Source organism: Platalea leucorodia (assembly GCF_965183815.1).
Source record: "Platalea leucorodia genome assembly, chromosome: 9".
NCBI classification, from domain to species: Eukaryota; Metazoa; Chordata; class Aves; order Pelecaniformes; family Threskiornithidae; genus Platalea; species Platalea leucorodia.
Genome location: NC_138831.1, coordinates 24,067,971 through 24,089,858, shown reverse-complemented (window position 1 = coordinate 24,089,858; position 21,888 = coordinate 24,067,971). Strand labels below are relative to the sequence as shown.

The 21,888-nt window shown below is 35.6% G+C and overlaps 1 protein-coding gene across 1 annotated transcript in view; it reads left to right on the top strand.

Moving 5' to 3' along the window:
• Positions 1–21,888, top strand: part of IQSEC1 (IQ motif and Sec7 domain ArfGEF 1) — a 69,398-nt gene that overhangs the window by 45,601 nt on the left and 1,909 nt on the right. Inside the window, exons 5-13 of the mRNA XM_082321638.1 lie at positions 19–141; positions 934–1,100; positions 3,674–3,813; positions 5,448–5,477; positions 7,819–7,944; positions 9,611–9,710; positions 13,222–13,383; positions 14,071–14,247; positions 21,729–21,778. Coding sequence (XP_082177764.1) covers positions 19–141; positions 934–1,100; positions 3,674–3,813; positions 5,448–5,477; positions 7,819–7,944; positions 9,611–9,710; positions 13,222–13,383; positions 14,071–14,247; positions 21,729–21,778 — 1,075 coding nt within the window. The remainder of the gene's footprint in view (positions 1–18; positions 142–933; positions 1,101–3,673; positions 3,814–5,447; positions 5,478–7,818; positions 7,945–9,610; positions 9,711–13,221; positions 13,384–14,070; positions 14,248–21,728; positions 21,779–21,888) is intronic.

The window sequence follows — 21,888 nt, the reverse complement described above, 5'->3', positions numbered from 1 at the left end:
AATATGTTTTTATCCTAGCTGTGTTGTGGATGAGATGGACTTCTCAACAATGGAACTGGATGAAGCACTCAGGAAATTTCAGGCTCATATACGTGTTCAAGGAGAAGCCCAGAAAGTAGAACGGCTCATTGAAGCTTTTAGGTATGATGCTGAAATCAATTACTCAGTCACCAGAAAGCTGCTGTTGTCTAATGGTCAAACTAGAGAACTGGGGAAGTTGAGTATATCTAAGTTACTTCCCTGCTTATTTGCAGTGTCCTTGTGAGCTACATACAGTTTCAAATACAGCATGTCAATTGTGGTGGTTTTGCTAAGTATGAAATAGGAAGTTTCATTCGCTGGTGCTGTTCATGTATGCCATTTGTATTAACATAGCAAGGTTTCTCAATTAAACATTCTTTCTGGCATCAGTTGAAAAGATATTAAAGGATTTTTTGTATGTTTCTAACAATGTATTTGGATGTAATTGTTTATATGAGTGGAATTGTAACGTTTTAGAGTGTATATGCCCTCAACTTTTCATTAAGCATTTCAACAATAGTGGAATAAAGAGCATTAACTTATTTATACTAGCACAAGCCTACTTTATCCAGGGCAGGATGAGATGTAAATCGTCATGTGGCAGTAGGCTAAAATGAATGCTGTATTCTTACCTGGTGTCAATGGGCATTACTCGCTTTAAAAAAATGAAATACTGAAGTTATTCTAGCTGAGAATCTGTACTAAGAAGTGAAGATACAGTGGTAGTAGAAAACAAAAGCCTCCCATATTATAGGATTGGCTTATGAAAATATGTGGATGGAAAGCTAAATATATGTATGGAATGCGAATAATAGCTTGCTTAGCCTCTGGAATGTAGTAGTTGGTTTATTTTGGTGCAATTAGAATAGTAATTCATAGCTCTGACAGCTTCCTCTCTTTGCTTTTTTACAGCCAACGATACTGTATCTGCAATCCAGGTGTTGTGAGACAATTTAGAAATCCTGATACCATCTTCATTCTAGCTTTTGCTATCATACTGTTAAACACAGATATGTACAGCCCAAATGTGAAACCAGAACGCAAAATGAAGCTAGAAGATTTTGTCAAGAATCTAAGGGGTAAGCAAACTCTAATGATGAAGGTCATGAAAGCTTTTCCCTGTAACAGTCATTGGAGGGACACCAATGGTGCCTTCTGGGAAAAAGACAAATTACAGGGCACTGGATTCTGATTTCACCTGACTTAAAACTACTGTCATTTTTACAGGCTGTAGTTATTTCTGGAATAGTGAAAACAGAATTAAGCATATAGTATTTTGTCATTTTAATCTTTTCTTTCTTGAGTGGATGTATTGTCAAGTCCTTTTATTCCCATTTATGTATATATATTAAGGAACAGAAATCACTATGCCATGATGAGAACTTTTGGAAATAAACTGAAGATCTAAATTCTCAGTGGGGGAAAAAAAAATCCCAACTCCAAAACCTTCCTAAAAGGTACATGGTAAATAGCACAGGAATTTCATTTTGATTTCTTCATTGGTATATTTTCTGATCAAGAAACTATTTGCCAGGCTATGGCAGACCTAAGCTTGCAATTAGATTGCCTAAAAAATACGGATATTTTTTCAAATTTGTATCTCGGATCTTTCTATCCTCTTTTTTTCTGGTGAAAAAGAACAGATTTTTATGAAGTATCAGCTCAGGCAGTGCTCAGCTCTGCCTAACAGGAGGTAGTCACTGTAGAGCTGAGGAGGAAGATTGTGCATGAGGAGATGATACCTCCTGTTGTTCCTGGGCACTCAAGGAAGAATGGATCAGACAGCATTTACCTTTTATCACAGAAGAGCACTCAGATGTTAGAGAAATAAACTGAGTCCCCATCCCTTTTTTTCATTTATGATAGTTTGTGCCCATAGGGAAAAAGCATCTTTTACTATAGTTCCATTACTATGTGTTTGTGCAAAGGCCAGGAAAATTGCCTGCTCAGTCATTGCAACCCTCTCCTCCTCCTCCCCCTGCTTTTAAGCACAGAATAAGCACAACCTAGTGCACAGTCTCTCTTCTTATGGCAGCAATGAATGTAGCAGAATAGGCCCACTACTGCAGGCACCAGCAAGTACTGGTGTATTGTTTAACAGCCATTTTCTCAGTGATATCTAAAAGGGGGCTGAATGGTAGAAAGACAGAAGTTGCTTAATATATAAAAATATATTGGCGCATCTCAGATGCATGGCACTTCGTATTCATGTGTGCATTGTAGTACTAGTAAAAACAAAATACTTGTGGTGTTTTGGAATTTCAGATCTTGAAAATGAAAGTCTTGATTGGTGATTTTATTCTCTTAGATTTATCTAAGACAGCAATGAAGGATCTATGCTTAGCAGATGTTTTAGCTTAGCAAAATCTGTTAGTATTGAGATTTTATCATAAAGTCCACAAAGATTAAAAAAGGCCTGATATTAATTTCTTAGCATAATGCTACAGTTATATTTGTTGTGTTAAATGCAGTACATTCTCTCTGAGCTCCAGCCCAAATGCCAGCAATTTCTTACTATTGTAGGCATTTTTGTAACAGGCTACCTTGCCTGTAACTTTAAATGACTGGATCGCAAAGAGTGGTCTGTGGAAGTCTTGCTGGTGTGGAACAGAACAGAGGCAGTTTGCTTGCTTCTAGTTGCAAAGAAACTGTATTTTATCACAGTATTTTTTATGTGAACAATTGTTCCACTGGGTGACAAAATACTCTGTTTTGGCTTCTGAATGGGAGATAAGTGTTTATTGCTTTAAAACCTGTTTAAAAAAGTAGACATGCATCTCCCTGTCCTCAGGAAATCCAGCTTTAAGTCACTTATTGAAATTGGACTCCTTCCACTGCTATTAAAAATTCAGGATCAAGCATTCAAGACACTGTGGCATTTGTTAGAATACTGACACGCCAGTGATAATCACACAGCACTAAACAATAATACTGTAACTACGCTATTTTGTTGATTTGTTTTTCCAGAGTAAATTAGTTGTTTTTGAAATCATACAGGAAATATTGGTTAAATTACTTTTACTGCATGTTCATAAGGTTCTTTTGTAGGAAATTATTTTACGAACAGTGTTGAGTAATACTGGGACAGAAGCAAAATGGAATGGTGGTTCTGCTTCGTCCCAGTGGTATACTCCTAGGAGGAGTTCATACGGAGATTTTAGTGTCTAAAGGGTTATTTAACTCATTTGAGCTTTGATACCAAACAGAGGAAACTTAAAAAAAAAAAAAAAAAAAAAGGAAATTAGGTAGGAAATTAGCCTTTTTATGGCTTAGTTTTAGATTGGAGTTTTAAAACAAAAAACCAAACCTGTGTAATTTCCGTCAATGTCTTGGCGTATCGGGGGCAGCAAGCTTTTGGACAAAAATCAATGTTTCAGTAAGGAGTACCATAACTTCTGCAGCTTTGGTAAGGCAGGCACAAGAACAGCATAGGAGTTATTAGCGGACAGAGTTCTGGCAGCTATAAACCAAAACAGCATAAACAAGTACATCAGCAGTCTTAGGCAATGTTGGCATTACTGTTAGCAGAGAAAACAAAGATTGCCTATGTTTTTATCCTCTCCTTGCTGAGAAGCCTACATTGCTGAGAAATAACAGTGTTTCTTAGATCATTCAGAGCCAGACTGATAATAGAAACTGCTGGCTTCTGCAGGTGTGGATGATGGTGAGGATATCCCACGAGAAATGCTGATTGGGATTTATGAGCGAATCCGCAAACGGGAACTGAAGACAAATGAGGATCATGTATCCCAAGTCCAGAAGGTTGAAAAACTCATAGTAGGAAAGAAACCGGTAAGTTCACTTTGCACTGCCTGTCAGTTACTAAGGAGATGTAGGGCAATGTACAGTATAGAACAATACAGAAGTGTGTTGCTTAGATGTATAAATTAGTTGATAAATGGCAAAAGGCAGAAACTGTAAAAATAATAATTTGCTATAGGGTTGGTTTTAATTTTGGAGTATTCACAGTGCAGATGAATTTTGTTGTTGCAATCTGGTATTCATGAGTGATGACGTTATGAGCTTTAAACTCTTTCTCTATGTGAAGCTTTACAATTCTGAAATTATGCTGAAATATCTGCATTTTAGGCAGTTCTTTTGTTTGTTTCAAGAGAATTGAAGTGTTTTGTTAAAGTGATGTTGTAGAGAATTGTATTTCAACATTTACACTATCAGTTATGGCTCCCTAATTTACAAGAGTAATAGAGAACTTCTGTTCACATCAGTGTCTTTCTCAGCGTCGCAGCTTGCTCTATGAACTGGTATTTGTAAGGGCAGATTGTGTCATTTTGTCTCAGAACTTACCTGGAAATCAGGTCCCAGGGATTCTAGTGCTGGGTTTGAGCATCCAAAGATACCTCTTGCTTTGTTTTGGGGAAAATCCTGAAATACTTTGCTATATAAATTAATCTTCAAACCGTCTGTTAGAAAAGGAGAGAGAAAAGGAAGGCCACACCATTTCCCCCTTTGTTTTAGGAGCTGAGTGAACACAGAGATACTAAGACCAATATTTTACATGCTAACAATGGTATCTAATGTGGAGAGGGACAATGGATACTCAGCCTTCCTGAATTCAAGTCCTAGAGTCATCTTCTGAAAATCTTCGTTAGTAGTCACAAAGGCAGCCCAGAACAAAGCCAAAAAATGAGTAGACTTGCATGTTTTTGAAGTCCTACATAATTTTTTTATCAGCTCTGGGGAACTTTACTGCAGCAGGGACTGCTGGGTTGGGGGATTTTTTATTAAGAAAAAGAGCGTGGATCTCAAGATTCTCTCTATTACTTTTAAAGAGCTTTGAATTGTAATCTCTTCTCAGACAAGCCTCAACACAGGGAGGTGGGAAAGGGAATGAGGGACCACCAAAAAAAAAAAAAAAAAAATCTAATTTACTTCTGTTTCCAAGTAAGGAAATATTGAGGAGATCTCTTGGAACAAGCAAAGGAGAGAGAAAGCAAAATTTCCTTAATAAAAGCTTTTACATATTTTTGAGGAGAAGGGAAATAAATATTCTAAAGTCGGTATTTGACAGTCACTTATGCTTTGATATGAAACTTATTTTCCATAATTGTTTGGGGATTTAGCTTTATATATAGGCATCTGTGGGAGATGGGGTTTTTTAATGGTTCTTTTTTTATTCAGGCATATGGCAATTCAAATCCTAAAACTAATCCTGACCTTGTAAATTAAATGGGATTAAGAAAACAATGACCTCAATGGAGTCCTAGGTTCAAGGATTCTTCTGCTGAGAGAGTTTTTAACTATGTGAAAGAAAATTAGGAAAAAGCCAACAGTCTTTATTGATAGAAATATTTGTTTTTACTTTATAGGCATTTAGTCATAGTAAGACCGTGACGTATTTACTTGCTATGATACAGTACTGTGTTTCTCTGAAGTTTAACGAACTTGTATATGTCTTTCTACTGTAGATTGGATCTCTGCATCATGGACTTGGTTGTGTAGGTATTTCTCTCATACTCCTTCAAAATTTATAGTAATTTTAACTGGCAGCATTTTCTTAAACTGAAAATAATGCATTGTTACATTTGAACTTTTTAAAAAATTGGGCTTCTTTCAACCAAAATTTTCCTATTGTTGTAGTAATAACTCTCCAAAGGATAAAGAATTTCTTAAAAATATATTTCCCAGAGACTGCTTAATTTATTGCCAAGAGTTTTCTAGACCTTTTTTTAGTACACTTTTTATGTATTTCAAATGCTATTATCACTGTAGAAATTAGACAGCCAGTAAAGAATAAACAAATAAGTAAAATTACAGTTGCACTTCACCTTTCCACCTGGGCCCTGGTGTGTTTAGTCTTTCTGGTCCATTTCAGTATTGAATGATGCTCTAGAAAGATATTGCCAGTTAATTTAACAGTTCTCGTTTGAAATGTAGATGAACATAGAAAATATTGATTCCAGATTTAAGTTATAAGCATCTTCAAAATTAATCCTAAAACTGTTCTTCTAATACAATGTTCCACTTACTTTAATTTCATGATAACATTATTGCTAGTAGTTTTGAACAAAGAAACCACCTCATAGCAGAGAAGTGCACGTAGTGCTCTGAAATCTGATTACCTTATACAAATTTGATCCTAATGATTTTTTTTTTTTTTTCTCCATTGTAACTGCACTGTGAATTAGCATCTTCACTCAGGACACTCCAGAGAAGGAACTTTAAACTTTCATTTGTTTTTTCAGTCTTCTATTTCTTGCTTTTTCTGTGTAAATAATTAAAATAATGCGAAGCTAGCTTCATATTCCTAAGTGAAGTACCTGCCATTATTTCATGGATGCATGTTTAGCAGTATCACTGGACTGTAAAAACAAACTGAAAGATGTGACCTTTATAAAATATGGTGGAAGGGAATCTTACTGGATCATGTATTGCTATGAGTGAAAGCATCGTCTATAGTTAAATTTCCATACCAAAGTTCACTGTAGTTGTTTGCAAGTTCATAGGCTCAGTGACTACCCTTGGGTTTTGTTATCTCACTGTAGCAAATCTCAGACTGCCATGTGCTGGGGAAACAAAGTCTGGAGGTAGGAGAGAATGAGAACATGCAACATTTATTCCTGCCACTTTTCACTGAGAACCCATGTAAGCTGTTCAGTTACTAGAATAGGCTGAAAATAAGAAACCATTGATTTCTCCAGCATTCTTCACCACACTGGCTCCTTTAGAACATCACATTTTTTCTTAAATAGCTTCTCCTTGCAAGTTCAGGAAGGGTAATCAAGCTAATGTCATAGATAAATTAAATGCTATTAGCATTTTATCTGTTATTAGTATAGTTATCATTGGATTTGGGGGAAAAACTGGAATCTCACCAAATGACTTGATAACTAACCAGGAACAAGGGCAGATAGTGAATCCTAAACTCTTTTTCCCTGCTTCCCCGCCCCCCCCCCCCCGGCCCTGCTCGTGTAGAGGAAGAAGAAAAGAAGAAGCAATAACAGTCTTTAACTGCTTTTCTTTGCCTAGTAAATCTTGTAATTCCCATGCAGAATCAGGAATTATAACGAAATATAATATATAAATGAAATATATGTCTAGTTACCAAAGAATATTCCCTACTTCAAACTTCTAAGGTTTAAAGAATTTCTTTTAATATTGTTGACAAGATATCATCATTTGCATTTGAAAGAAATGGAGTCTCACTAGGTTGAAAACAGCAGCTTTGGAGATAGCTTCAGCAGACATTTCAAATAAGAAAATGGAATATTATTCTTGGTTTTCTTGCCAGCATAAGAAAATAAGAAAGACTGAAAATGCATTTAATTTTTCCTGATGTCACCATTTCCTTGGTATTGGGGAATGAACAAATTCAATTAACTCAGTGGCTGACACAACTTAATCTACATCATCAGTGTATTCATCTCACAAAAGCTAAAGTTGCTTTGCATCCTTTCTTCTAATAAAGATATGTAAAAATGCTCAGGAAAGCAAACATCCTTTCCTTTGAGCTTCCACTTGCTTAATCTTAAGTTCTTTCAAGGTTTTATTGTTTCACAAAGTAAAACTCTATCCCCAATAAAACTTTCATTGGCATCCATATACAGGAATGCAAGCTGTTAGAGAATATTTTGTATAAGAATTTTGATGACGTTTGAATGTCATGCAAGTTTGTGGCATATAAATCTTTACTTTTCTGTTGTTGTCCTTTGATGAAAACGCCTAATGGGCTTAAAGGTAAAAATATTTGAAGTACCCAGAAAAAGACTCTGGATATGAAAGATGCTCTTTCTTGGCTAAATATTGCTATATTAACCATGAACTTTTGTATTATCATAGGTCCTCTCTTTACCCCATCGGAGGCTTGTTTGCTACTGTAGGCTATTTGAAGTTCCAGATCCAAATAAACCTCAGAAGCTTGGATTGCACCAGCGAGAAATATTTTTATTTAATGATCTTCTTGTGGTATGTACTTTCAGGTGGATAAACTTCTATTCAGAAATGCCTATGTCCGTGAAATCAGTGGCAATTAAGTGCATGAGCATTCCTAAAAACAAATATCTACCTGTTACTCTGTACTGCAACAATCTTGGGATGATGATGATTTAAATTTTCTTCATTTTCTTCATTATACATAACTTGCTTTTAAACTGAAGCCTTTCATTGATTACTACACTCTATTGTAAGAAAGTACTTTGATGCAATAGCTTTTACTATAAAGAACAAAAATTACCTCCAGTTTACCCATTTCCCTAATGGATAAACGGAAACATTCTTTATTCCGTGAATAATGAATTCAAGTTACTTGTGGAAAAAGAAAATTACATACTACTTTATATTCCCCAGATGTTCTATGAACCAGACGTGTTTATTCATTGAAATAGGAATACGATATGTTGAAATACATTTTACAGATGACTTTACTTTTTACTGTGCATTTAACTTGACCCAGTCTTTTGAAAAACAGACATACAAAACTAGTGACAGCTTGGAATTATTTGGTTGATTTACTCTTAAAAATAGGAAAATTTGTTGCACTCTATTTGGATTGTATTTGGCTGTTACCTGAGAACTAAGAACTAAACTAAATATTTCATGTTTTGTTACAAAAAAGGCACGCTTCAGATGCACAATTTTATTGTGTGTAATTTTTACATACCTTCAGACCTTAAAACCAGGAACTGTAAATGTGAACTTGGGTATAAAATGATAGAACATTGTTGTCTTCAGGTTGCAAGTTTTCTGTCATTTTTTTATTACTTATTCAGATGTCAGTAGTTTTATCAAACTGTTTTAGGAGTAATATAGACCGAATTTGTCAGTTCTAGTAAAATGCCATCGCTATAAGTTAAAATTATGAAGACCTAGTAAAAATAAACCTCTTGGTTATAAAGAGAAAGAGTGGTTGCATTCACACTTTAGGAGAACGCCAAAATTGATTGTAAATAGTAATATGTTACTTCTATTGGAGCAAAAAGTAAAGGTTTCCACAGACTCAGAGCTTTTATTGAGATAAGTGCTGTACAAATCATAGGGAAAATGGGGCATAATTGGATGAAGTAGTATAAGACAGTATTTTAAAGTGCACAGAAGTGAAGCAGGCTTGGAAGGTCACACAGCACATAAGAATAAGGGCTAAAAATTAAACCCATGTGGAGAGGTCCATAGGCGTGTCCTGCCTGTAGTCAGACTGTAAGAAAAAAGTATGAAGGAAAGTGTGACAGCTAAGTTTTTTTCAAAAAGGAAAATTTAAACATACTTACATTTTTGCTAGCATGTACAGTGCGCAATATGATGCAGGGCTTTTTTCTTTCTGAATTTCAAGAAGCAGAGTTCTGGAGAATAGAGAACACAAAGGCTTTGTATCTGGATAAAATATTAAACCTTCTGGTTAAGAGATACCAATGCTTCAAAGTTAGCTTTGTTTCTTCAGTAGTAGTAGATAAAATACATCAATTGCATTTAAAAAAAAAATTAAAAAAGGAAAAATTACAAGTTCATCTCTTCTGGCAGATTGTAGTTTTCTTTGCCATAAAATGTTTTCTTGTATGCTAATTCTTAAGAACAATAATGTTCCACAAACACGTATGGTAAAAGGGATATTTAACTTTGTTTATTTGATAACTTTAAGGTGACCAAGATTTTTCAAAAGAAGAAGAACTCAGTCACATACAGTTTTCGACAGTCCTTTTCCCTCTATGGAATGCAAGTTCTTCTTTTTGAGAACCAGTGTAAGTCTTTTCTCTCTTTTTAGATGACCGTTTTATTTATAAATAAAATAAAAACTTGTGTGAGTGAAAGGGATGGACAGGATTTAATTCTGAATTTAGGAATAAAATTGCTCTGAATTTAACTTAGCCCTAAAGTTTAAAACAAGATGGTGTCAGCATAAGAAATGGCAAGACTGCCGTTAGATTTTTTTTTTTTGGTTGTAGTCAGAAGCCAAATCTTGCCAAATGTGTTGTTTATGAATGCTTGTAAAGAATAGAACGTTTGTAAAGAAACAAATATGTTATATCTGTTGCTGAGTCAATGGTACCATTAGCTAGAACTGAAGGTGTGATAATAAATAATGACTATTATAATGATATGTGTAATTCAAACCACTATTTAATTTATTTTCCTGATATACATCTTAACTTTGTGCCTAGATAATGTATACTCATTCAAATATAAATACAAAACAGAGTCTGGATTAAAGTTTGTATTTTCTGGCACCTTTTTGTTTATGTCAATTGTAATCTACATCAATCCAATATTCTTTTTATCTTTAATGCTTGTCAAGCTTAGTCTTAGCAGACAACAGCCCAACAAAAAGCAGATAGTTTGCTAATGCTGCTGTAGATTTTAAGCCCAGAGACAGCATCAGTAATAACGTAGCAGAGCATAGTTGTTTGTGTGGTACATAGGAAGACAGTGTATTTGACCTGACTTAATCGTTTGTAAACCAAACCTTGACCTTCATGATAAATTGGATACAGTCAGTGTGACATTCAGTATTTTCTGTGCTTTTCTGTTGTGGAAAGCTCTTAGTTTTTGCTTGTCCTTGAGAATGTGCTCCAATGCTCATCTCACGCAAAAGAAGTTGCTGTTATTGAGTCAAAGCATCTGGATATTTCAAAAGGGGAGATTTTGTAGAGCTTACAGCAGCAATGTAGCCTGCAGATTATTTACATGCATACACATTCCTTCTCTCTCTCTTGCGCACACATTATCTGATATAAAATTCATTTTTAGAGAGGAAGGCCAAATATTTCTATTCTGGGTTCTACTAAAAATAGAAGAACATATAATTCCTCTGATGTCAAGATAAATAAATTTAAAAAAAAATAAAAATCGCATAAGCAGAAACATAAGTAGAAACACTTTTTCCAAGTAAACTTAAAAATATCTATAGTGGAACTAGGAGTAAAACGTTGGATTCCTCCCAGTGAACTAGAGGCATTTTAACGGCGACACTTAAGTAGACATAGTTGGGCTCCTAAGGTGAATTCACTACGGTGAATCAGTGAGCTGATTGTACTTCTAATATTGGTGCCTGTCAGGTGGAATGCAGTATTTTCCAACTGGGAAGGAGAAGTATTCTTTCCCTTTGGTTTGTAAAATTCATATTCTTGGTTTCCTCTGTCTCCAGCAAGCTCTGGGGTATTTTGGCCAGAGCCATCATGCCATTCAGTAAATCTGAGTGTAGCAGCTGTCAGAATCAGCTGGTTTCAAGTAAATAAAATTTAGTGTCACTAAAGCAGAAGCAACAAATATATTGGTATGGCTACTGGTGAGGTTGAACAAAATGGTTGGCATTGATGATAGAAGAATTGACTTCTAATGATAGAAGTCAGTTACGTTGAAGGATGGATGAGCTCCAAAAGGGAAAATAATGTCATGTATCTCTAGTAAAAAAATAGGCCATAAGGGAAGTATATTTTACATTTTCAGTCAAAATCACTGAAAATATAAAGGGCAAGCAGATCACTTTAGAGAGAGTGTATCTGAAACCAGTAAATACTTATGTCAGTATTTCCTGATGCTTAATCAATATGATGTAGAGAAGTGTCTCTGGTAATAAAATATTCTTCTTTGTTTAGTATGTGGAAATTCGTTGTTCTTAGTTCGTACGTGAAGGTAGCCCATGTGGCTTTGGGGTTACCAAGTTTCCTTGTTTGCTTTCATAAATTTTTTTTTCAAGTGCTGCACTTTCTAGAGCTGTTTGCTGCATATCCAGTTTCAGTGTTCAAAACAGTACGTGCTGTTACACCATGCTCTCCACCTGTTAGCTTGCCTAGCACCAGACTCTGCACTTTTGGCCATTTGGCTGTATTCTGAACAACAGCAGCTGCAGACAACTTGAGGCGGCTGTCTTATTTGATTGAAGGTAGATGTAATTGTCATGTGGTCAGGAGAAGCAGATCAGCTTGCTGATCATACTTTGGTTCTGTGCAAGATGTTGATATCAGACCCTGGCAGAAGCCCCAAATTCTTGCTCCCTCCTTCCCCTCTGTGCCCTTTGAAGCTTGTGGTATTTGGTACCTTTTTTCACCTGAGAGTGGTAAATGGACTTGCTTCACTTTTCATTGCAAATCTGATTTGGAAGTCAAGGTATCCTTTTATAAGAGCTTATCATTTGCACTTGTTTCTCAATATTTTAAGTCTGTTTTGTTGAAACCTATTGTTTCAACAATAAGTCTGTTTTGTTGAAACCTAATGACTTTGAGGAAGACTACCTTACATCATCTGCTGGTTCTTGAGGGAATGAATTTTTAGTACATGGGAGCACTTGAACTTCAGGTTGAATACTTAAGTAAGTATTTGAGAGCTTTAGAAAACCAATAAGGTCAGGCAGTTGAATAAAAGAAAACGTTGTGAATTAGAATGCACATTTTGAGTTTTTCTGACACCCCGTTTCTACAGGTTTGTGCTTCAAGCAAAGGCCGATTCTGTTTTCTACAGCAGAGCATATCTTCATTATAAGCTGTCTTTCTGTAAATGAACCTTTTATATCTCAACCAGGAGATATTTTTGACCAGCTGTGAAAATTTGCATTCTCGGATATGCAGCTAGAAAAGAGGCAAAGACAGTTTGCTGAAAAATCTGCCTTTAATTGTGAAGACGTCCATAATGTGGGCCAAAAGGGGGGGGGGGGGGGGGGGCGGAACACCCTACCCATTTTACTTCATCAGTATGTAATTTCACAGACAATTTTAACTTTTTTTTTTAGGAAAAAAATGAAAGTAGGATGTCCAGGTAATGCAACTTAATAGGAAATACTAAAAGCTGTACAGGCTAGTGTGTTTGTCTTCCTGCAAATGTTAAGTTAAAAGTATAAGACAGTTTCTAGTACTTGAGATGTATTCAAGTATTCGTTACTCAGAAAAACTTTGGTCACAATTGAGTAAGGTAGGTAATGGGATCTGCTCCATGAAACAAAAATTATCGCCTTAAATTTTTTTGGTTTTTTTCTGAGATTTTTCTTTTGTAGCGTACATTGTACCTTAAGGGTAACAGCTGCACAAAGACTATCTGTCAATATTTATTCAGTATCTTGACAGTTAAGCAGTTCCCATGTATCTTCGGGATTTTCATTCTAATTCTGTGCCTTTAGACTTTTACTTCTCTGACTTTGTTCTGTATACGGTAATACTAGTAAAAAGCCTTCAGTTGGGGGGGTGGGTGTTTGTTTTTTTTAATAAAAAGAAAAGTAATTGGGATAATCAGAGCTTAGTTTTTCTTGACTCTTTCTTCTAGATTATCCCAACGGTATTCGGCTCACATCAGCTGTTCCAGGAGCAGATATCAAAGTACTAATAAATTTCAATGCACCAAATCCTCAGGACAGGAAGAAGTTTACAGATGATTTGAGAGAATCAATCGCAGAGGTTCAAGAAATGGAAAAGCACAGAATAGAGTGTAAGTACAAAGGTACATATAACAGAGCATTTTCAAGCTAATCAAAATAAGAAAATCTTGAATGTGTGTATAACCCATTAGAACTCTTTAAAAGTGCAAAATAATGTGTTGTTTTTCCATGGATTTATTCTAGAAAGAGGAAAAACCCAATGATATCTTAAGCCCCAGCTGAGTTCATTGACTAGTATTTACTGCAGTGTAGCTGCAGTGGAAATTTAGCGCGGACAAACTGCAAATAGCAATGGACAGAGGAGAGATGGATTTGTAATTTGTAGTATAAATTACAGTAAGAATTTTAAGGATAATTTACATCACTGAAATTCCCAGTGATGACCCTTCAGATGAGCTTCACTGAATTTTTCTTCATTTCCATGTTGATATTCCTGTATTCTCTCAATTAGGTAGCCATAGTACAAATTGATATATTTTGCTGGAAGTTACATGAGTGTCTAAACATGGAATTTTATCTTCTGTTTTTCCAAAAGAGGAATAGTCTTTCATCCTGTATGTTGTAATATAAAGCTGTTAGTACAGGGTTGAAGTTCCTCTCTGGCATTTAACAGTGCCAAAATGAACTCTTATCTATTATTCACAGTAATGCGTGATCACATACAGAAATTGTGATGTTACCATGTCCTCCATTATAGTCAATAGATATGAATTGCAAAATTATTTTCCTTGTTTCAGCTGAGCTAGAAAAACAGAAGGGTGTGGTGCGTCCAAGCATGTCTCAATGCTCCAGTCTGAAAAAAGATTCTGGCAATGGGACGCTGAACAGAGCTTGCCTGGATGACAGCTATGCTACTGGGGAGGGGCTGAAAAGAAGTGCACTGAGCAGCTCCCTTAGAGACCTGTCTGAAGCAGGTAAGCACTGCCTTTATTTCCTTGCTCTGACTAGTGCATGCAAAGATGTGTGAATGATGCACGTAAAGCCCAGCTCACGGTGGGCTTTCAGAACTAGTAATACTGAAACTTCAAACATTTTAAATGGCTCCACTTTCATAGTTCATGTTTAATTTGTTTGTTTTTTACCCTTGTTCTATTAAGCAACCACTGTTTGAAAGCATTTAAACCGTTGTAGATTGCTATATATACTTTTAAAGGAGAGTGAAGACAGAGGAAAAATTGTAAGTGTTTTATAAAAAAGTGGTTGACTTGTGCTAGGAGTAACCCATTTAGTTTTCCTTTCTTTTTTTTTCTTCCCCTTTGCTTCTTCCCCTTCATACAATAGGCTTAGAAAGAAAAAGAAAAGAAACTGGTCTCTCTGTAATGACTGCTTTCTATGTATTTTGTGCTCAAGTGTACCTGTGTTACCACATTGATGAATGAAATTGAGTGAAGCCCTACTAAATTCTGCTTAGAGATATGTAATTCAGGTACCGTGTGTCCCTGATGCTCTTTCATTGTTTTGTAACTCAAGATATAGTTCCCAATTCTTGCAAAAGAGGTTGTTGTGAAATACTATTGCCAATATAATAAAGGAAGCCCTAGTGGACAAGAATACTGATATCCCACAAAACCACCCATGTGTCTTAAGATTTATTAACTGATTAATACAGCTAAAGACTGGAAAGGAGTGGTGGTGTGATTTTTTTAGCAAAGAAAAGCCCGGGGAAGTTTGGTATGTTTTTATTTTATGGTTTGCCTCAGTAATACACAACTGGCATACCCGTGTAATACAGGCTACTGTTAGCAGTAACCCTGTCTTTCAGTGTTAAACATGATTCCTGTCATTTACAAGAAGTCAGATCTGAACACCATGCCGGCTATTCAGAAAGTACTTCTGGGGATAGTAGCAACTATATATGCCTTTTTTTTTTTTTTTCTTTTTTCCAATTCATAGTCTGTGTTACATACTCTGGTTTGTTCTTTTAATTGCAGTGGTGATTCACAGTATAGTCATAATTTCAATACTATGTATAATTTTGGTAGCAGACACTACTTATCTTTTTCCTTTTTTTAACTAAAGAAGAGATTTTAGCTATGCTGCAATAAATAAAATTGTTGTAAACCTAAATTATAGCCTGTGTTTTGTGGGTATATATATGTGCATACAAATATGTAGAGAGTGAGCTCTTTCAATTATTTTATTCTCTGTTTAGGCTTTCATACTCATATGTCCATTTGCTTCATTAAAAAAGACCTAGGACCTTGATCCAAAATCAGGCTGAAGTTAAATATTGGTGCTTGATTGGCTTCAATGGATTTTAGATCAAGCTACTATTATATCTCAGATTTGAGGATACTTCCATCATCTGTTTTTGTTTTGTTTTTATTTCATTAGAATGAGAACTACCATATTGTTGAATATGTGAGTTCAGTGGGTATCTGGACCCAAAAATGTGATTTCTGATTAATTTTTTTTCATCCCATAGGAATTTTTCATCCCTGTCTTTCAAACATTGCCATGTATTTAAATTTATGTTATGGGTTTTATGCAATAAACAAGTATTTGTAATCATGAAAACATTTCCTGTTTCAACAGGGCATGCCTACAATTGGCATGCTTATTACTGAAAATAACTTTTTTCCATAATAAAAAGTAGAAATCACTCACAGACTGCAGGGTTTATCAATGAGTTTGTTAAACCCAACTAAACTTAATTTTAACAAGTTGAGAATTATGGAGAGTTTCTGTTTGGTCTTGTGCAGTGCAACTGACTTGAGAAATTACATATCTGTTATTTGCTTTGTTATTTGGTGTAATTTTAATGAGATTATACATGTCTTTTCTGCCTTTTCTCAGTTAATAGCTTGCATGTGAGGCTGATTTTGTTTTAATATGGGACAGATGATCCACAGAAAAACAAAGAAATCTCTTTCAGTTAGCAAGATACTGCGTCTCAGTGATTATACCATACTAAATTGCCTCTGTAAAAGAGTACTGAGTTAGGTTGCCTCAATTCTTCTTTTTGTGGATGAAACACAGGATCAGAAAGGAGGAGGAACAAGAGTAGTGGGACTGTGTGTGGATGTGTATCTTTCTGTAGGAAAAGGCATGATGAAAGTGGATTTTTAGAGTTCCTTTCTACGTTTAAACAGAAATAAATCTAATAAACATGAGAAAATTGCCTAGTTGCATATTTATGCAGTAAGGCAGATAATTGTCCAATGAATATTGCTAGAACAAATTGAAAATTTTTAAACATTTATTCAATGAAGGGGAAATCTGATTGAACAGCATTTTGGTTGCATGGGTATATGACAAAACCATTTAAGGAAACAGTCCATTACTCTCAACCAGGTATCACAATAGTAAATGGTGGCTGTGGAAAGTAACTTTAAATTTCTCTCTTGGAAAAGAGTGACGATTCATAAGCTGCTTAGATCTAATGAGTGTTGATACCCTGAATGACTCTGACTCCTAAGCTGTAAACTGTAAGGAAAGGCAAGATCTCTGTCAGGAAACAATGTCAGGAATCATTTCCTGATGTTTGTTTTTCCATGCATTTGCCATGATAGCTTATATCATAATTGCAAAAAGGATGTGAATGAGGGTCCTTTGATTTTAAAGATAGTGCTGTTCGTTGTGGATTGACAGTTCTTTCCATGGAATAAAAAGCAGAATGTTCCAAGGTTTGAATATGTCAAATGTATTTAGTGCTTTATTTTTCTCAAAAGAAAAATATATAATTTTTATTACACATTCTTGAGCAATAGTCAAGGAATAACTGAATTTTAAAAATATTAGAAGATAGACAAATTTTAATGCAGTTAAAGCTGAATTTTATGGGTTCCGATAGAATTTTGGAGATTTTACCACTTACTCCATATACAGTTATATGATAAGTAGGTTTACAGAAAGGTGTGAAAGATGTGAAGTCCCATCATGTGAAGAACGTGGGAAGAATTATTTGATCACTAAAGCAGAGCATGGAGGATTAGACTGGTTGCATTTCTGATTCTGTATCTCTCACAGGTTTCTTGTCTGATTTTAGGCTAGTCAACCTGAATTCCAGTGACTTTGAGTTGCTGGAGGACCCAGTGCTTTCACATTGATTTTACAGTGGTGAGCACCTGTGGAAATCAGGCTTTATTCCTCCCATCCCTAACCTGTCAGGTGGAAATAATACTTACACACTGCACTGGTTTAAAAATTGTAATTTAATGGTTTGCCCCGGTAATACACAACTGGCCTACCCACGTAATATTGGAATCTGCACAGAAGCGCAGGATGGTATAATGGTTACTACTAATGTAAGTTGTGCTTGTCTCATAATCTCCTGAGCTATCTCAAAACAATCACGGACCAGTAGAGACTACTTAAAAAAAAAAAACCAAACCAAAACCAACAAATCCAAAAGCATAAAGTAGTTCCAGAATTAAAATAATTCTATTTGTATATTGCATATAATCTTCATCATCAACGTTTAACTTTTTAAATGTTTCTTCCTACCTTCCAAAAAAAGCTTTTTTTTTTCCTTTTTTTTTTTTTTTTTTTAACAATTTCATTATGTATTTTTTAAAATTTCCTGTATCCCAAAATGTAATGGAAAAGACCATGGAACTTCTCAGCATTGTAATCCCCTTAAAAAGGCTCTGACTTCATGCAATTGCAGAATCCCTTAATCTGTTGAATCAATCTGTGATGGGATGGTGCAGTCCCTTGGCTCCTTCCTCATCTGATGCAGGCAGGGTTACCAGGTTATTTTCTCCTTCCTCTCCCATGGATTTTGCTGCACTATATAAGATGGAGGATACTAGCAGTCTTTTTCTCCCTTATTAGAAGAGCTTTCCAAGTAGGGAGAGATTTTTCCTGTCTCTTCCCTTGTCACTGTTACTATATTTCCTGTTCTTCAATGCACTAGCATGGGCATGATAGAATTTACTGGGCTTTTTAAATAAAACAGATTTGTATGAATCAAGCCTTTTGTGATATGCATATGTTAATATCAAACCATTTTACAAGTATATTTTACAAAGACACCTCACACTATATATAATAAACACCTTCGTATCAACAACTTTTCTGACTTATGGAAGACACTGTTTGCTTTTCCAGTGAAAGAGGAGTTCAGCAAGGCGAGGTGTGGTTATGCTGTTTTCTCATCTCCTGGGGCTTAATCAGTATTTTGAGAATAATCTGTTTAAAGATGCCAAGAAACTATTGTCACAATCGGTGTGTGATCTTAAGACTTACACCTGTTTCACCCAGAAAACAAGATGAAAATATGAAGGTTACAAAGCGTCTTTTCACCCTGGAAAGTAGTCTCTCTAAATTAATGATTAGAGCATATTTTTCAGATAATTTTGAGCAAGTCAGCTTGGGTAGTACCTATAAGCTGAGTAGGTAGATGATTACAGAGCCTGCTGCTGCTGGGAATATCAATTTCACAGCCTTTGGAGGCAAGTATAACGAGTCATTGTTATAAGAGCTGCTACATTAGTTTGCTTTACCAAAACCTTAATTTAGAACTTTTTTCCAAACTTTTTTCCCCAAGACATACAAAGCCAGATCATAATACATTATTTAGTTATCAACGTATCTCACTGGCATAGAACAGAGTTTCAAGAAATGCAGGGTACCAGTGAGAAATATTTACGTTTACTGTAATGATCTGTACATCTGTGAAATCAATTTCTGCAAGGTAGAATGGATTTTTATTAACGAAACTCTGAATTTTCTTTTGGAATGTTTATGTTTGTAAAAATATTTCAATCACTTAATATTTCTACTATAAATTTGCAATATTCTTAGTCCCATCTAGTGCAGGTACATATATGGGACATATATTTATGTAAGTTAAAGATATTTCTCAGAAAGAATATTCATATCTTACATCAATGAATTGTTGGAATGAATCAGAAAAGATTAAATTAACTGAAATTTAATTTTCTAAAAATAAATTAAAACCACTCTAAATAACATCCTTAGAAATGTCAAGTAGAGCAGTAGTATATTAAGCAAAACTGGTCTTCAGATTCAATAAATACCACCTTGCTTTATACCACAGTTGTTAATTATTATGCAAGTACAGAGTTACGCTTACATACAATTCTAGTCAAGAGTCACCATTTTCTTGAAATGCATTTGAATGCTGCAGCTCTAGGGAAACATTTTTGAGATGGGATGCCATCTCAAAGACCAGAGAACAATCTTGTATAAACACACATTGGCAGGGGGAATGCTCTAGAGGATTTACTTAATAGCTTTCATATCACACTGTAGGTCAATATAGAATTGGGTTCAATTTGTTTTTAAGAAAATAAACAAAGTGCTCTTTATAGTGATAGTGCCTATCTGAGGGAAATTACAGGCATTTTAAGTAGGATTTTTCTGTTTGTTCTTGGCTTCGCTAGTACTACTTTGCCCTGAAGTTATTCTAAGCAAAAATCCATCTGTCTCTTTCTGTCCGTATATACTCTGTATATACCGTGTTTATGGTTATTTTATTAGAGACTTTGATTCCTGCTATATGCAAAAGGCATTAGCTTTTCCTGTTTGCCTTCACTTTTGGCCACATTTAATGACTTGTGGCAGCTGTCAGTCTTATTTGCAATATTGACTGCTAAGTTAAGAGATGGCTATCTTTCTCAGTGTTTTTGCTTCAGCAAGCAAGAGTGATTTGAGTGTTAAACAGTACTAATCCCGTCAGCAGAGCAGAACAATATCAAAGCCTGACTAGGAGTAAAAATAAGGGATTATCAAACCCAGTTTTTCTTGGGAGAATCATAAGATAGTACAGTTACAGTTTTGATGAGGCTAAAACTGCAGCAAGAGATGAAGCACCAAGCTTTTGACAAAGAGCCTGTCTAGGGAAACTGTTCAAAATTCCAACAAATTTAACAAGTCAAACAAAACGACCACAAACACCTTCCCCTCGGTGTCAATGTCAATGTAGAGGGGTTTGTACTGGGGAGTAACTCTCGGTGGTGGTAAGAGAGGAGGAAATGTTACAGTAGTCTAAAGAGAACTGTAGCTCTTAAGAGAAACTCGTGTTGCAGGGCAGCATCCCACAGCCAACCAGGTCAAAGGTATGCTTATGGATCCAATAGGTGGTATTTTTAGATCGTACTGATCTTGTAAGACTTACGGGTAGTCTAAATTGGTCTATGAAAGGGTATGTCAAGACATAAGGGTGAACCTCCCAGGAATCACTGTTGTGTCCCACTTACAAACAAGTCCTGAAGTTCTTCTCTTTAGCTCTGATACCATGTGGCTTTTGGGCTTCTAAAGATGAGGGGGTGTGGCTGATAGGTTCAGTGATGCTAAAATCTTCACATTCCTCCCCAAAACCACCTGCTGGAGTAGAAGATTCTGAAGGCAGCAATGTACCAGTGCAGGGTGGAGATTGTCTTTGATATTTGGCCTTGCAGGAAAGCAAGGAGAAAGCATTGGGAGAAAACTTAGGGTTCTAAAAACATGCAGATTTTAGAGAAGCTTTGAGAACGTGACCACTCTTCAAAGGTTAGCTTTGTTTATACATCCTGCCAGTAAAGTAGTTTGAAACTTTGCAAAGCAATGCTCAACAAGCTATCTTTTTAAAAATATATATTTCCACTGCAGCCATATGCTATTTTCTCTCCTGCGAAATGAGAAAGTCTGGGATCCTGTGTCCTGTATATAGCCACTGAGGTATTCTGGCTCTTCAGGCAAACAGTCTGGTGTTTCATGTGTAGTTTTAGGCAAATGTCTTTGGCAATTTGAATGTTGGAGAACAAGTCCATCATACTTAAAGATAAAGCACTGCACAGCTAAACAAACAAAATCTAGCCATAATGTCAAGACAGATTCCAGATTTATTGATCAAAAATTAAGTTTAGTTTTTTTTTAAACCTCATGAAAGAAGATTATATGAAATCCACTGAGGTTCAAAACTGAAAATGAAATGATGAAACTGATGCCCCTCACCAGTCCCCCACACTGAAGTTCAGAATATGCCAATATTAAATTCTGTATTTAAATTAATACCACCCCACAAGTATATACCAATGCTACCAGTCTTTAAAGAAAGAAACTGCATAGACAATTAGATTCCAGGAAAGCAAACAATTTAAAATTTTTGCTGGTCAACATCATAACCATACTACTAAATATAGATGCTAAAATAGATGTATTTTAAGAGTTGTACAAATCAAAAAAATCACACCCCGCTAATGCTAGTTGATTCACAACAACAATACCTCTTAAAAATTAGTCAGGTACAGAAACTTAATATAACTAATGGCCTTAAAAATCTAAGTTTCTGCCTTAGTAGCTGCTGTACCAGTCCAATGCAATGTTAACCCCCCTGCAGCCCCTCTAGTTGCATTTAGAGACTCCTCTAGTGATTCAGGGAAAGCAGCTGTTTTTCACCCGGGTCTTGTCTCAGTCTCTAATCTATGGTGTTGCATGTCCTGGGCAGGCAAGCGTGGGCGACGCAGCAGTGCAGGATCGCTAGACAGCAATATGGAAGTAAGTAGGAAGTTACTGATGTCTAGCTGGATGTGATGATGTGCATTTCAAACCTTTCTTTTATATACATATTTTTTTGCTCTTTTTTCTTCTAACATATAACCTGCCTG